Here is a 13,444-nt window from a genome sequence, read left to right on the forward strand (position 1 = left end):
AAAGGGCCCTCGTTGTGGGAGAGGATCCGGGCACCTGCATCCACACACACACACACACACACACACACACACACACACAGGCAGGGACTCCAGAGGCCTGAACAATTCCCAGTTTTAAAAAGGCTTCTGTTTCTTCATCCTGCCCCAGAGTTGCCTCAGATCTGTGCAGGCGGTGGGGGCAGGGGGATCAGCTCCCCCCATCCATGCATCTGGTGGCGAATTCCTGGCTGAGGTTTGTTCTTGCCTCCCGGGAGCCCCCAAACCCCAGATAACTTTGGGGATGGTGGCTTGGTTGCCATGGCTCACTGCAGGCTGTTCTGCATATGCCCCGAAGCCGTAGCCCTCTGTCTGTCTTGTTGCTTCGTAGCTCACGGGGGCTGAGCGCTGAGAGGTTGTGAGACTGAGCTTCAGTGTAGCCGTGCACCTGTCCCTCCTGTGGTCCTCGGAAATGCCCCTTGGCTAGTGGTCAAGAGGGCCCAACTCCTGTGCAAAGGAGCACTAGCGAGCGCATCCCCTCCCACTGGTGGCCCCTCCAGCTTTGGGCTTGCCAGGAGGCCCTGCTGCTGGCCCCTTGACCACCACCACCAGCAGCAGGCTAGCCCACGAGGGCTTCTCCTCCTCCTGGCTGGCTGGCTGGCTCACACGCGTGGTCTCTCTCTCTGCTCCCTCCCCTCTCCCTCCCTCCCTCCCCCCCCCGCCCCGCATGCTTGAGCAGCCTGCATTAGGCTCCGTTACAGCATCAGCCTTCCAACTCCCTCCCCGAGCAGAGCGCGAGAGCGAGACACTTGCCAGCCCTCCGCCGGCAGCAGCAGCAGCAGCAGCAGCCGCCGCCGCGAAGGAGGGAGGCGAGGCCAGGCGAGCCGGGCCCGGGACCCTCTCGCCGCCAGCCGGCCGGCCGGCCGGCCTCCTCCTCGGGGCTGGGGAAGGATGCGGAGCCATGGGCCAGGCTTGCGGCCACTCCATCCTCTGCCGGAGCCAGCAGTACCAGCCGGCCGCGTCTGACATGTGAGTCTTCGCAGCCCTCGCCGCCGCCTCCGGGAGTTGCAGGACTTGGGGGGAATTCGGGAGGGGGGGAGAGCGGGGTGGGGGAGAGGAGGGCACCGGGGCCGGCTGGGCGTGGGGGCTGGGGCTGGAGCCGCCGCGGGGTGAGGGGAGAGTGGCAGCAGGCGGCGAGAGGAGCGGGCGAGGCAGAACAAAAGGAGCGCGGCGCGGCGGGGGGAGAGAAGGAAGCAACCCCCCCCCCGCCAGCAGAGCAGGAGCGGCTTGGCTCGGAAGAGCAGGGCGAGCGCGGGGGGCGGGGAGCTGCCAGCCACGAGGAGGCGGGGAGGAGCGAGGCAGAAAAGTTGCGCCTGGGCTGGGTGGGGGGCCGGAGAGAGGGGGCCGCCGGCGAGCAGCGCCGCCGGGACCCCTTTCTGCTGCAGCTGGTGGGTGGTGCGTCTTCGGGGGGGGCGCCCCCCAAAAAAGTGGCTGGCCCCCCAGCACCCCTCCGCTCCTTTCAGAAATCGAATATGCGGGCCCGCCAGCGCCCCACCCAGAAATGCGCGTTGCCCCTTCTGCCCCCACCCCCGTTTTTCCCCTGGTGGCGACTCCCCCCCCCGCCGGCCCCCAGCAGCAGCGGGTCCCTGTCCAAGGTGTGTGTGTGGGGGGGCGGGAGGGCTGGGGGAGCCGGCGGCGGCCGAGCAAGGAGGGCAGGAGGGGCTGCAGCCGGCGGCTCCCTGCCGCTGTCCGTGGTGCTGAAAGGCTCGCGAAAGGCGGCGGCGGGCGGGGAGCAGGCAGGGGGCTCCGACGGGGGATGGAAGCGCTCCCGGAGGGGGCTGCTGCCGGCGCCCGCGGGCGATCCGGACCGGGCGCCGCGGCGTGGGCTGCTGGAGCAGGTGGGCTCCTTCCTCCCTTCTTCGCAACTCCTGCTCGCCCGCGGCGCTGGGCGCAGGCTCCGGGGAGCAGCAGGCGGGAAGGCGCGCCGCCGCCGGGGCGCCCTGCTGGGGAAGAAGTTCTTCCAAGTGGCGCCGCCCGCGGGTGGGGGGCCCTGCCCGGCCGGGGCTGCGCGCGCCCAAGTGCAGGCCCCTCTCCGGGTGGAGTGGACCCAGCCCGGGAGCAGCAGCAGCTCCGTCCGGCCCGGCGGGCCCTGGAGGACTCAGGCGCCCCCGCTGGCCCTCAGGAAGGGGACGCAGCAGCAGTGGGGCCTCTGCTTCCCAGCTGCGCGCGGGCTCCTGTCTCTCTTCCGCGCGGCTGGCTGGCTGGCCGGCCACTTGTCCGGTGGAGCCGCGCAACTCTACCCGACGAATGGCCAGCCTGCAGTCCGCAGCTCGGCTCTCGGGCGGGCGCCTCCTTGGCTCTCTCCCGCCCCGGCAAGCCGCTGCTGGACCTACACGCGGCTGGCTGCAACTTGGGCTCGTGAGAGGCCGGTCCTCGGGTTGTGACTGAGTGGCGGTCGGCGGGAGAGGTCAGAGGGCTTCCCTCGAGGGCCGGAGCAGCGGGAGGAGGAGGAGGGGGCGGCCTTTTCGAATACCCATGCGGGGAATCCCGGGATGGTGGTGTGTCGAGAATCCCGCAGTGGATCCGGCAGGGCCACGTCCTCCACCTTGCCTTAAACCGAGCATGGGGGGGGGGGCGTGGCGGGGCGCGGGGGGGGCGGAACGTAGGGGGCAGCAAGAAGAGCTCCCTGGCAGGACACAGTCCCCCACCCCCACCCCCCGTGGCTGGTTTGGGCATTCCGCTGGCTGCATGCAAAGGGGAGCCAAGCAACTCGGTGGCTGCTTCGAGCACGTGGGGAGCGGTTGTCCCGGTGCTCAGAAGTGAGGCTGGCTGCTTGGAGGAGGAGGAGGAGGGGAGGAAGCTACTCCTGGGCAATGGAGACCGGCCTTGGGAACCGGCGGGCGCCGCTCTTGCTAACCAGCTCCGACCCTGCCGGAAGAAGCCTCTTCTTCCCAGTCGCAATGCTTAGATCGGCTCAGGGAGCGGATCCTCTCTGGGTCCTTGTCCTTGGCAGCATGGCGTCGTGGTCTGCGGCCATGCAAAGCAAAAGGTGGATGCGCTCAGGTGCAAAGTCCTCCTCAGGTTGTATGAGAGGCAGCTAGAGGCTCAGAATCCACACCATGATCTCACAACCAGACCTCACTGTGTGTGTGGGCGTGCAAAGCTTTGCTTGAATCCCGTGGGAGGAGTGGAGCAGTGGGGTGGCAGGCAGGCACCATGTCCAGTTCTAAGCTGTGCTAAAGGCACACGGGAGGAGAGCTGGCCTTGTGGGAGCCAGCATGAATGGCCCCCATTGCTAAGCAGGGTCCTCCCTGGCTTGCATTTGGATGGGAGATGACATGCAAGCACTGCACGATCTTCCTGCAAAGAGCACTGCCATGCTTGCTTGCAGAAGGTCCCAGGTTCCCACCCTGACATCTCCAGGCAGGGCTGAGAGAGATTCCTGCCTGCAACCTTGGAGAAGCCGATCCCAGTCTGGCAGGCTATATGGGTCTGACTCGCTATATGGCAGCTTCCTGTGTTCCTATATTCTACCCTTTGCACTGGTGTGACCACAAAACAGGAGTATTGAAACCATGATTATCAGTTGTTAAGACCCACAGGCAAGCAGACTACAAGATGCTGATTAAGTGTTGTGAGAAGATTCGTGTTATACGACCTTTTCCAGAGGTCAGGGGATCCAGAATATTCCAGGTGTTGCTTTTTTATAAAAGCCTGCTGAAAAGCCCTGTGCTCCTCTAAAGCTTGCTGCCTGCCAGCACAGTCCTATAGGAGGAGGCATAATGGACCCCATTGGGTCATACTCATTGTACATACAGAACAGAGACACCACCCCCCCCATCATCCCTCATGGCTTCAAGCTGGTTCAGAAGCCATGATCTGCTGCATACAATTCGCAGTTATCATCATGTTATTAGTTTGCAGTTATTAGAATGCACATCTGGGGAGATGTAATGTAGCAAGTAGAAGCACACCCACTTCTGCTGTGATCAGGGTCCATGATGTCCACCAGCCTCTGGAGCAAAACATGCTGTGTGGTTGGCCATGCTGTCAAGGATTCATCTTTCCATGTGATCTGTGCTGTCATGTGTCAGTAAGCCATCTACAGAGACCAGGGGTTCTAAGGCCATTGCGGCTGGAGAATCCTGGAGAATCGGGACCACTGCTCCCTGTGACAGGGATTCCCAGATGTTGACTACAACTCCCAGCACCCCCAGCTGCAATGGCCTTTGGCTGGGGATTGTGAGTGTTGTAGTCAACATCTGGGAAGGAATCCCTGTTACAGGGAACACTGCTAAGGATGATGGGAGTTGTAGTCCGACAACATCTGGGGACCCAAGTTTGAGAACCCCTGAGACAGACCAAACAGGTCACTCTCTATGCCTGTAGACCCTTCAAGCCAAAGCCTGTGTTGAATGAATAAAAATAAACACACAAGAGCATAAAGAAACACAGAGCAGACATTAAACTTGATAGCTAACCTTCAGGATGAAACCAGTGGGGGACTCTTTCAGTCTCCTGGGACCTTCTGCGGCTGACCTTAAAGTCAATCAACATAAGAGAAAGTTTTCAAAGGAAGGCTCCGGCAAAGTGAAGCCACATGGAGTTGAGATTCATTAGCAAATTAGATGCCGCGTAAACTCAGCAGGGACAGGGAGTGGCTCTCTGACTGCAGAAAGTAATTGTCCCATTTGAGGTGTTTATGGCTCTCTGTCTTGCTTTGCTAATTTGCCACCTGTGGCCACTCGGAGGAGGTCAATCTACTCTGATTGTGCTCTAAGCAGACCCAATGCTATCTCTGACATTGCACATTTCCCCTTTTGTCTGTCTCTATATAGGTGCCAGGTTAGGGAAGCCCTGTATAAATACATGAAGCTGCTTTCTACTGAGTCAGACCCTTGGTCCATCTAGTCTGCTCTGACTGGCAGCAGCCCTCCGGAGCAAATATTTCCCCCAGTGTAGCTACCGGAGTTCTTTTTAACTGGGGATGTCAAGGACTGAAGCGAGAGACAAAGGAACTTAGGCAGCTGCCATATACTGAGGCTATTCACATGATGGGAGGACCACCGGACTTGGCTGTGAGGTTACCCACCTAAGTAGCCCAGCAGTTAAACCGGGTTTGCAGAGTGAGCGCTCTGCAAACCCGGTTTTTCTGCTCATGAATTGCCCTGGGGTGGCTCCGCATCACAGCTACTCATGAGGAGACCCCTGACTGGGAGGCTGAAAAGCAGCCTCCCGACTCGGGGGTCTCTCCAGCATGCCCTGCGCACTCACGCAGGGCATGCTAGAGCTTCCGGGGGCCGCGTGGCCCCCAATCCTCCTAGCCCCCACTGGCTCCATAATGGAGCCAGCAGTTGTGTGGGTGGCCAATCCGGCTGCCCAGGGCTGCCGCCCTGCTCGCCTGCGGGGAGAGCGGGCTAAGCCTGCTCTCTCCGCTAACCCTCCCAAGGCAGCTCCCACTGATCGTGCGAACCGCCTCCCTGAGTCAGACCCTCAGTCCATCTCGCTCAGTGTTGTCTACCCAGACTGGCAGCGGCTTCTCCAAGGTTGCAGGCAGGAGTCTCTCTCAGCCCGGTCTTGGAGATGCCAGAGGAACTGGGACCTTCTGCATGGAAGCAGGCAGCTGGTCTCCTCCCTCAGAACCTTCTGAATACAAAGCAAAGCTCTGCCACTGATCTGCGGCCTCCTCCATTTAACAAAGTGAGATCTTGCCCATGAAATGTGTGCCGCAATCCATCTGTTAGTCTTTTAAGGTGCCACCGGCATAAAGTAGACGCATCTCTGGTAGAGCAGATATGCTGATCTTGATGCCTTCTCCTCTGCTTGGCTGGAGGAACTAAGGAGGGAGCAAACGGAAGAAAACTCTGTGGAGCTGCAGGTTGCTGAACCATTCAGTTCACTCGGCCTGATGAACGGAATGGAGTATCAAGACAGCTTATCATGTATTTATGCAGTGTGTCAGCTCCTGTTATCAGAGCAATTACGCTTAATAAATGAGTTCCCGGACAACAGAGACCCAACATCTAATAATTGCCTTATCAGGCAGTACCAAAAGCCAGTTTGGGGTTTGCTTGCCTTGCTCATGTTTGACATGGTGGATTCGCCATTAAGTAAACCTCGGAGTGTGTCAACAGGAAGATGCAGCACAGCTCCCCAAAGCATAATGGTCAGCTGGGGGCATGGGAGGTTTGGGCTCAGTTACCTCTCATGTTCAGGACTGACAAATAAATGCAGAGCAGAGAAAACTCTCCCTCCCTCCCTCCCTCCACATAAGGGTGTGCATGTGGACATGCATGCTAATTGTCTAAAACCAGTTCTTCCATAGGAACATAGGAAGGTGCCTTATACCAAGTCAGACCCTCAGTCCATCTAGCTCAGTATTGTCTACCCAGACTGGCAGCGGCTTCTCCCAGGTTGCAGGCAGGAGTCTCTCTCAGCCCCCCTATTTTGGAGATGCTGCCAGGGAGGGAACTTGGAGCCTTCTGCATGATGCAAGCATGCAGATGCTTTCCCCAGAGCAGCCCCATGCCCCCATCCTCTATGGGGAATCTCTTCCAGTGCTCACACATGTAGTCTCCCATTCTAAGCAGGGTCTCCCAGACGCTGCTTAGCAAAGGGGGCAATTCTGGGGCATGCCAGGGCATGCTTGCTACCACAAGACCAGCTCTTTTCCCCTCTCTATGATTTTGCAAAAGAAGCATGGTATAGAGGCCCATTTGCAGCTGCAAACTGACACACTTTTGAAGATGGAGCTAGTTGTTTGTAGGGTTTGCTCTCCTGGCCTTCTCCTGCTTTGTAGTCCATGTGTGTAGCCCTGACTCTCTGACTCTTAGCCACACAGCAGTTATGTCCCACCATGGGGAACATTTCCTTCCTGGATTATCTTGTTATCCAAGTATTTTATGGCCCTGGGATCTGAAGCAAATGTTCGATGTCACCTCTTACGAGTGGCTTAGGCTGAGAAGAGATTGTGTGTGTTGCAAACATCACAGCCCTGATCTTGGCAGAGAGTCCTATTTGCATCGTAAAGCAATAAGTGTGTGTGTATGTGCTGGGAGGCTTCTGTTCTGTTGGAATAAATGTGCAGCAAATTCTATGGAACTGATTTCACCAAGGGGGAGGAAAAACAAAGAGGTTTATTGTCTTTGCACTCTGCTTTTCTGCATAGGCCTGTCACTGTGTGTCTCATGATGCTAAAGTTGTCATTTGTCGTTCCCCCCACTCCACCCAGTCACGGCTTCCAGTTGTGAATACTCACAGCTGCTGCTGCTCAAATCTGATGGCAGGAGAGGCAGGCTCTGCTTATGAGCATCTGAAATTCCGTAGCAGCAAAACCCCACACCCTCCGGCATTTAACAGGTGAAAACAGGGACACACTACTAGCACCTCCATCCTCATACCGATCCTCTTGCCCAAGGACTTTCTGCACCATCAGTGCATATTGCTAAAATTTCTATTCCCATCAGCTGGATGCTATATTTATTTTCTTGGCAATAGCTTGCCCTCTGCCGATTTAAAAGCCAAGAGATGTTTGTTCCTTCAGTTAAAGATATGCTATTGCAATTTGCCTGCAATATTCAAATACACCTGCATGTGAAATGTCTGTGAAATGGCAGGCAATGCCATTAGAAATGGCAGGCAATGTGAATTAGAGGTGGAGGCAACACAAATTTTGCCTTAGTGCTCATATGCAAACATTTCTATGCATGTGAATGAGAGATGGAGGTGTACTTTGCCTAAGTGTTCATGTGCAAACATTTATACGCGTGTGAATTAGAGATTTAATTAGTTAGTTAGTTAACACACTTCTATACTGCCCAAAACTCACGTCTCAGGAGGTTTATAATAAACAAACAAAGCTAAAACATTAGTTAAAATAAATGACAACAAAAAACTTAAAACAGTAGTTAAAACAAAATAAATGACATAGTAAAAGTGAAAACATTACAATTTAAATGTTCAAAACAATATTTTAAAATGATGCTAAAGCTGTTAAAACAATATTTAATTAAAAACTTGGGTGAATAGGTGAATCTTTAAAGACTTTTAAAAAGTTGTCAGAGATGGGGAGGCTCTTATTTCACTAGGGAGCGCATTCCAAAGCTCTGGGTCAGCAGCGGAGAAGGCCTGTTCCCGAGTAGCCATTAAATGAGCCGGTGGCAACTGCAGACGGACCTCTCCTGATGACCTCAATGGGCAATGGGGTTCATAACGAAGAAGACATTCTCTTAAATACCCAGGGCCCAAGACGTTTAGGGCTTTATAGGTTATAAACATTACCTTGTATTTTGCCCAGAAACGTATTGGTGTAGATCTTTCAATACGGGAGTAATATGGTCTCTCTGAGATGACTCAGAGACCAACCTGGCTGCTGCATTCTGAACCAGGTGTAGTTTCCAGACTACACACAGGGGCAGCCCCACATAGAGTGTGTTCTAGTCTGGAGGTTACCAGCATATGTACCACTGTCTTGAGGTCATTTATCTCAAGAAACAGACCAGCTGGCGTATCAGCCGAAGCTGATAGAAGGCACTTCTGGCCATTGCCTCAACCTGGGAGACCAGGGAGAGGCTCAAATCCAGAAGCACCCCCAGACTGCATACCTGTTCCTTCTGGGGAAGTGTGACTCCATCCAGAATAGGCAGATCAATCTCATCTCCTATGTTTTGACCCCACACCATGAGTACCTCCTTCTTATCTGGATTCAGTCTCAGTTTGTTATCCCTCATCCAGTCCATTACCTCCTCCAGACAGGCATTTATGGAGGTGATGCCCCCTCCCAATGATGTTGACATGGAGAAGTAGATCTGGGTGTCATCAGCATAATGATAGCACTCTGCACCAAATTTCCTGAAGATCTCTCCCAGCGGTTTCATGTAGATGTTGAACAACATCGGAGACAATACCAAGCCCTGACACTATAGGAAAGCCCGACACTATAGGAAAGTCCAGCTTTTGAAGAACAGTCTCCAAGGGACACCATCTGGAACCTGCCCAAGAGGTAGGAGCAGAACCACGGCAAAGCAGTGCCTCCCACTCCCAACCCCCTCAGACGCTCCAGAAGGATACTATGGTCGATAATATCGAAAGCTGCCAAGAGGTCCAAAAGGACCAACAGAGTCAAAATTTCTCTGTCAATTCCCAATTGGAAATCATCCATCAGGCCGATCAAGGCAGTCTCCACCCCATAGCCTGCCTGAAAACCAGTTTGAAATGGGTCTAGATAGCCAGTTTCCTCCAAGACTGTCTGGAGCTGGGAGGCCACCACTCTCTCAATTACCTTGCCCAGCCACGGAAGGTTGGAGACAGGCCTGTAGTTGCTCAACTCTGAGGGATCCAAGGTAGGCCTCTTCAGAAGTGGTCTAATAATTGTCTCCTTAAGACAAGGAGGCATCCTGCCTTCCCTCAGAGATGCATTTACAACAGGCCTTCTACAACAACCGCCCTGCCAGATAGTATAAGCCATGTCGGGCAAGGGTCAAGAGAACAGGTGGTAGGTCGCACCATTTCAATCAGCTTGTCCACATCTTCAGTCAAAAACTGGAACTGATCCAGCTTAACCACACAAGAGATGTTGCTGGACACCTCCACATCAGACACTGAAGTAATTGTAGAGACAGAATCTAAGTCAACCCGAATACGAGAGATTTCCCCCCACAAAGAATTCATTAAACACAGCACAGTGGGTAATTGATGGTTCCAGATTCCAATTCAAGGGAGGAGGGGCACATACTAGCCCTCTCACAACCCTAAACAGCTCCACTGGACATGAACTTGTGGATGCAATACAGGCAGAAAAGAATTGCTTCTTTGCAGCATGTATCGCCTGAGCATAGATCTTCAAATGTGCTCTATGTGGTAAACTGTCGGATTTGAGTCGAGTCTTTCTCCACTTGCACTCCAGTCGTCTACCTTGTTGTTTAAGCCCCTGGAGTTCTTCCGTCTATCAAGGGGCCAATTTTGAAGCAGGTTGGAGAGGACGTTTAGGAGCGATCATGTCTACTGCCCTGGTGAGTTTGCTGATCCAGTTTTCCACCAAGGCATTGACAGGATCGCCGGCAGAGCCAACACTAAATCCCTCCAAGGCTTCTTGAAATCCTGTTGGATCCAATAACCTTCTCGGGCAGACCATCCTAATAGGTCCCTCACCCCTGTGAAAGTGGGAAGTGACTGTAAGTCCAACCTTAACTGTCGTAAACCTGTCAGGCGAATCAAGAGCTATATATCAGCAGATGGAGCGTGCAGCAGGCAAAGGGTCAAAAGAAGAATGTCAGAGCCAAACAGTAAGCAATGTCCAAACCACAGCCAGTCTGAGTTGTTATAATATCCAGTCAGTCAAACCAAGTCCAAGTCAAATTCCGCAAACAGAGTCCAAACGGTCCAGAGTCAAAGCACAGTCAAACAAGTAGGAACACAGCTGGGTAACTCACCAAAGCACAACGTTGCTACCAGCAATGTGGCTGTGGCAAAGCCATCTTAAATAGGCTGAAGCCATGTGTTTTCAATCATGTGTCCCTGACTCAGCAGCTCTTCTTGTTAGGCGAGCCGTTCTGCACGTGCGTCTCCTTATCTCCTCCTGTCTCTTCAACTGACGCCTCTCTACAGCTGAGATCGGCTGCGCCTCCTCCACAGGAGCTGTTGTACTAGGCTCTGTTTCTTTTTCAATGTCCATGAGTCGGTCCCACTTGCCTCTGCAACTTCTTGCCTTTGAGGTAGCTGCTCTCTCTCCTCCACTGTCACACTGCCTGCCGCCTCCTCCTCCTCGGAGTCCGACAGCATGCCCATGACATTAACCAGATGGTGGTCCTTCCATGACAATGGGGAAATCCCCAGGAGTCCCCACCCACGGAATCCCACCCTGATCAGAGTGAAAGACCAAATCAATCGTGTGACCTGCAATGTGTGTCGGTCCCGAGACCGCTTGGGATAGGCCCATAGTCATCATGGCTACTATGAACCCCTGAGCCGCCCCGGACAGATTGGTCCTGAAATGAACATTGAAAGTCCCCCAGTACCACAAGCCTGGGGACTCCAACACCAAGCCCGAGACCAAGTCCGTCAGCTCAGGGATTCTGTCAGGCAGCAGGGTGATCTGTACACCAACAGAAGCCCCAGTCTATCCCTGGTCCCCAAACCTAAGTACATACATTCAATATGGTCCGACACCTCAACAGGGATCCTAGTCAGGGAGATATTGTTCTTCTAGACCACAGCCACTCCACCTCCCCACCCATGGTCCCTCACCCGCTTCTCAACAGAGTGCCCTGGAGGGAGAAGCTGGGACCAGACGGGGTCACCAGCCTCCCCCAACCAGGTCTCTGTAATACCTACCAGGTTGGTGCCTTCATCCAGAATCAAACCATGGATGGTTTCTGATTTGTTCTGGACTGACCTGGCATTACAGAGGAGCAAGGTGAGGTTCCAAGGGTGGTCGGCACTGCTCCCCAAGGTCAAAGAGCTGGCAGGGCAGCCGGAAGGGGAAACAGCCATTAGATTTCCAAGTCCCCTTCCCCTGAAACGGCCCACTGATCTGCCAATGTTACTTCTTCTGTTCCCCACCACCACCAGAATGGCCGCCCCACAGTCAGTGGACATGCCCCCTGTCTCCCCATCTCCAGGTAAGCCCAGACATATTCAAAGATTATCTCACCCAGAACTAATTAAAACAGAAACCCCACTATTAAATGCCCCCCCATACAAATACCTGGGCCAGGAAGCCTGGCCCTCACCCTCACTGTCCCTCAAAGGGGCGACCCCTTTTGGGGGAGCCACTTCAGTGATGACCCTGCTGGTGGTGGGCCCACCACCACCACTGACAACACCCTAAATAGCCCTGAGCAACAAGCTCCGGCAGATGGAGTCCAGGAAACTGCCAAGTCACCCACTGTGGGCCCCAGTCCTGCAAAGCCTTAGCACAGTCCAGCAGCCTGTCCTGGGGGGCAGATAGTAAGCGGGGTGTGTGTGTGTATGGCAGATGCAGGCAGGCAGGCACCCAGTCCCTCACCCTGGGGTCTGCCCAGGGGCAGATGTTCCTCCTCCTCGCCACTCCTGCAGGCTTCAGGAGGTGTACTTTGCCTTAGTGCTGTCTTAGTACTTAGTGTTGCCTTAGTACTTTGCCTACACCTCCTTAGAAGATGGAGGTGTACTTTGCCTTAGTGTTCATGTGCAAACATTTATATGCATGTGAATTAGAGATGGAGGTGTACTTTGCCTTAGTGTTCATGTGCAAACATTTATATATGTGTGAATTAGAGATGAAGGTGCATTTTGTTTTAGTGTTTATGTGCAAATGTTTATATATGCATGTGAATTAGATGCAAGATGTGTTCACTATCACCACCCAAAACGTATTTTCTAGGAGACCCTGACACCCTTATGGGTGGTGACAATGCTAGCAACACGTACTAATGCCATTTTAACAAGCTAAACAGTGGTCCAGGAAGGGACAAACACTGAGAATTAAGAAATGGTTCACCCCTGAGCACATGTTCAGCCCCATAAGTTGTTTTTAGTACCAGGACTGAACTTGCAGTCCTTTTGCAGAAAAATCTACTCCTGGTTCCCCAACTTTCTTTGAATCAATGGCATGATTTGGAAAAGTGGGGAGCGGGGAGCCCTTTCTGGTTGCTGTCCTTAAGTGATTGAGAGTCAGAAACCCCTGCTGATCTACTGACAATCACCAGGAATCTACCAGGAGACTTGGACCTACTGTCTGCCTATATCCAGTGAAGCAGCTTTCCAAAGAACTTGCAAGTGTCTAAGATTCCCAATTTTTCTGCAGACAAATTTAAACATACTTTGTATTTAGACATGCCTTACAGAAAGCTGTTTACTTTTAAAATGTAATAATTGTTTTGATTCTTATTAGTTCTTTTTATTTTGCTTTTATGTTTTTTTATCATTCTTTTTCATAGCCTTTGCAGAAAGTTGACTGAATCCGAGTTCAAAGAAAAACAAGATGTTAAAAAACATCTGTTCAATAAACAAGCCTCTTCCCTCCTCCCGCCCCCCACTGAGTTGCTGAATTCAGACCTCTTGCCCGCCTTGATTTCTGCACTTCATCCCTTCCTGCACTTGGGTCTCCCAACCATCTATCATGCTGTGCAGCCCTTGGCTCTTTCAGCTTCATCATGACAAGCGCTTTGAGTGCCACGGGGCAAAAGCGACAGAGAAAATGTAAAGTGAACCCTGCAAAAATCCCAGGAGGGAGGGAAGCCACTAGAGTTCTCATTGAAGATGAGAGGAAACACCTTGTATGTGGCGGAGCGATACTCAAGGACCCATCAGGCAGAGAAGGCCCCATCACAAACCCACTGAGCCACATGAGGGTCACTCTATCCTCCAGACACCCCAGGGGCTGCTGCAAGGTCTGTGTGGATACTGCTATCATACATGTGGGTGGGACTGATTATGCGGGTCTCTCTCTCCTGGATGGAATTTTATTTCTAGTAGTGGCACAGCGGGGAAA

The 13,444-nt window shown here is 53.6% G+C and overlaps 1 protein-coding gene across 1 annotated transcript in view; it reads left to right on the forward strand.

Moving 5' to 3' along the window:
* Positions 1 to 727: 727 nt before the first annotated feature.
* The window catches only part of PDE2A (phosphodiesterase 2A), a 434,647-nt gene continuing 421,930 nt past the window's right edge, over positions 728 to 13,444 (forward strand). Inside the window, exon 1 of the mRNA XM_053307709.1 lies at positions 728 to 1,005. Coding sequence (XP_053163684.1) covers positions 938 to 1,005 — 68 coding nt within the window. The 5' untranslated portion in view covers positions 728 to 937. The remainder of the gene's footprint in view (positions 1,006 to 13,444) is intronic.

Source organism: Hemicordylus capensis, chromosome 3, assembly GCF_027244095.1.
Source record: "Hemicordylus capensis ecotype Gifberg chromosome 3, rHemCap1.1.pri, whole genome shotgun sequence".
NCBI classification, from domain to species: Eukaryota; Metazoa; Chordata; class Lepidosauria; order Squamata; family Cordylidae; genus Hemicordylus; species Hemicordylus capensis.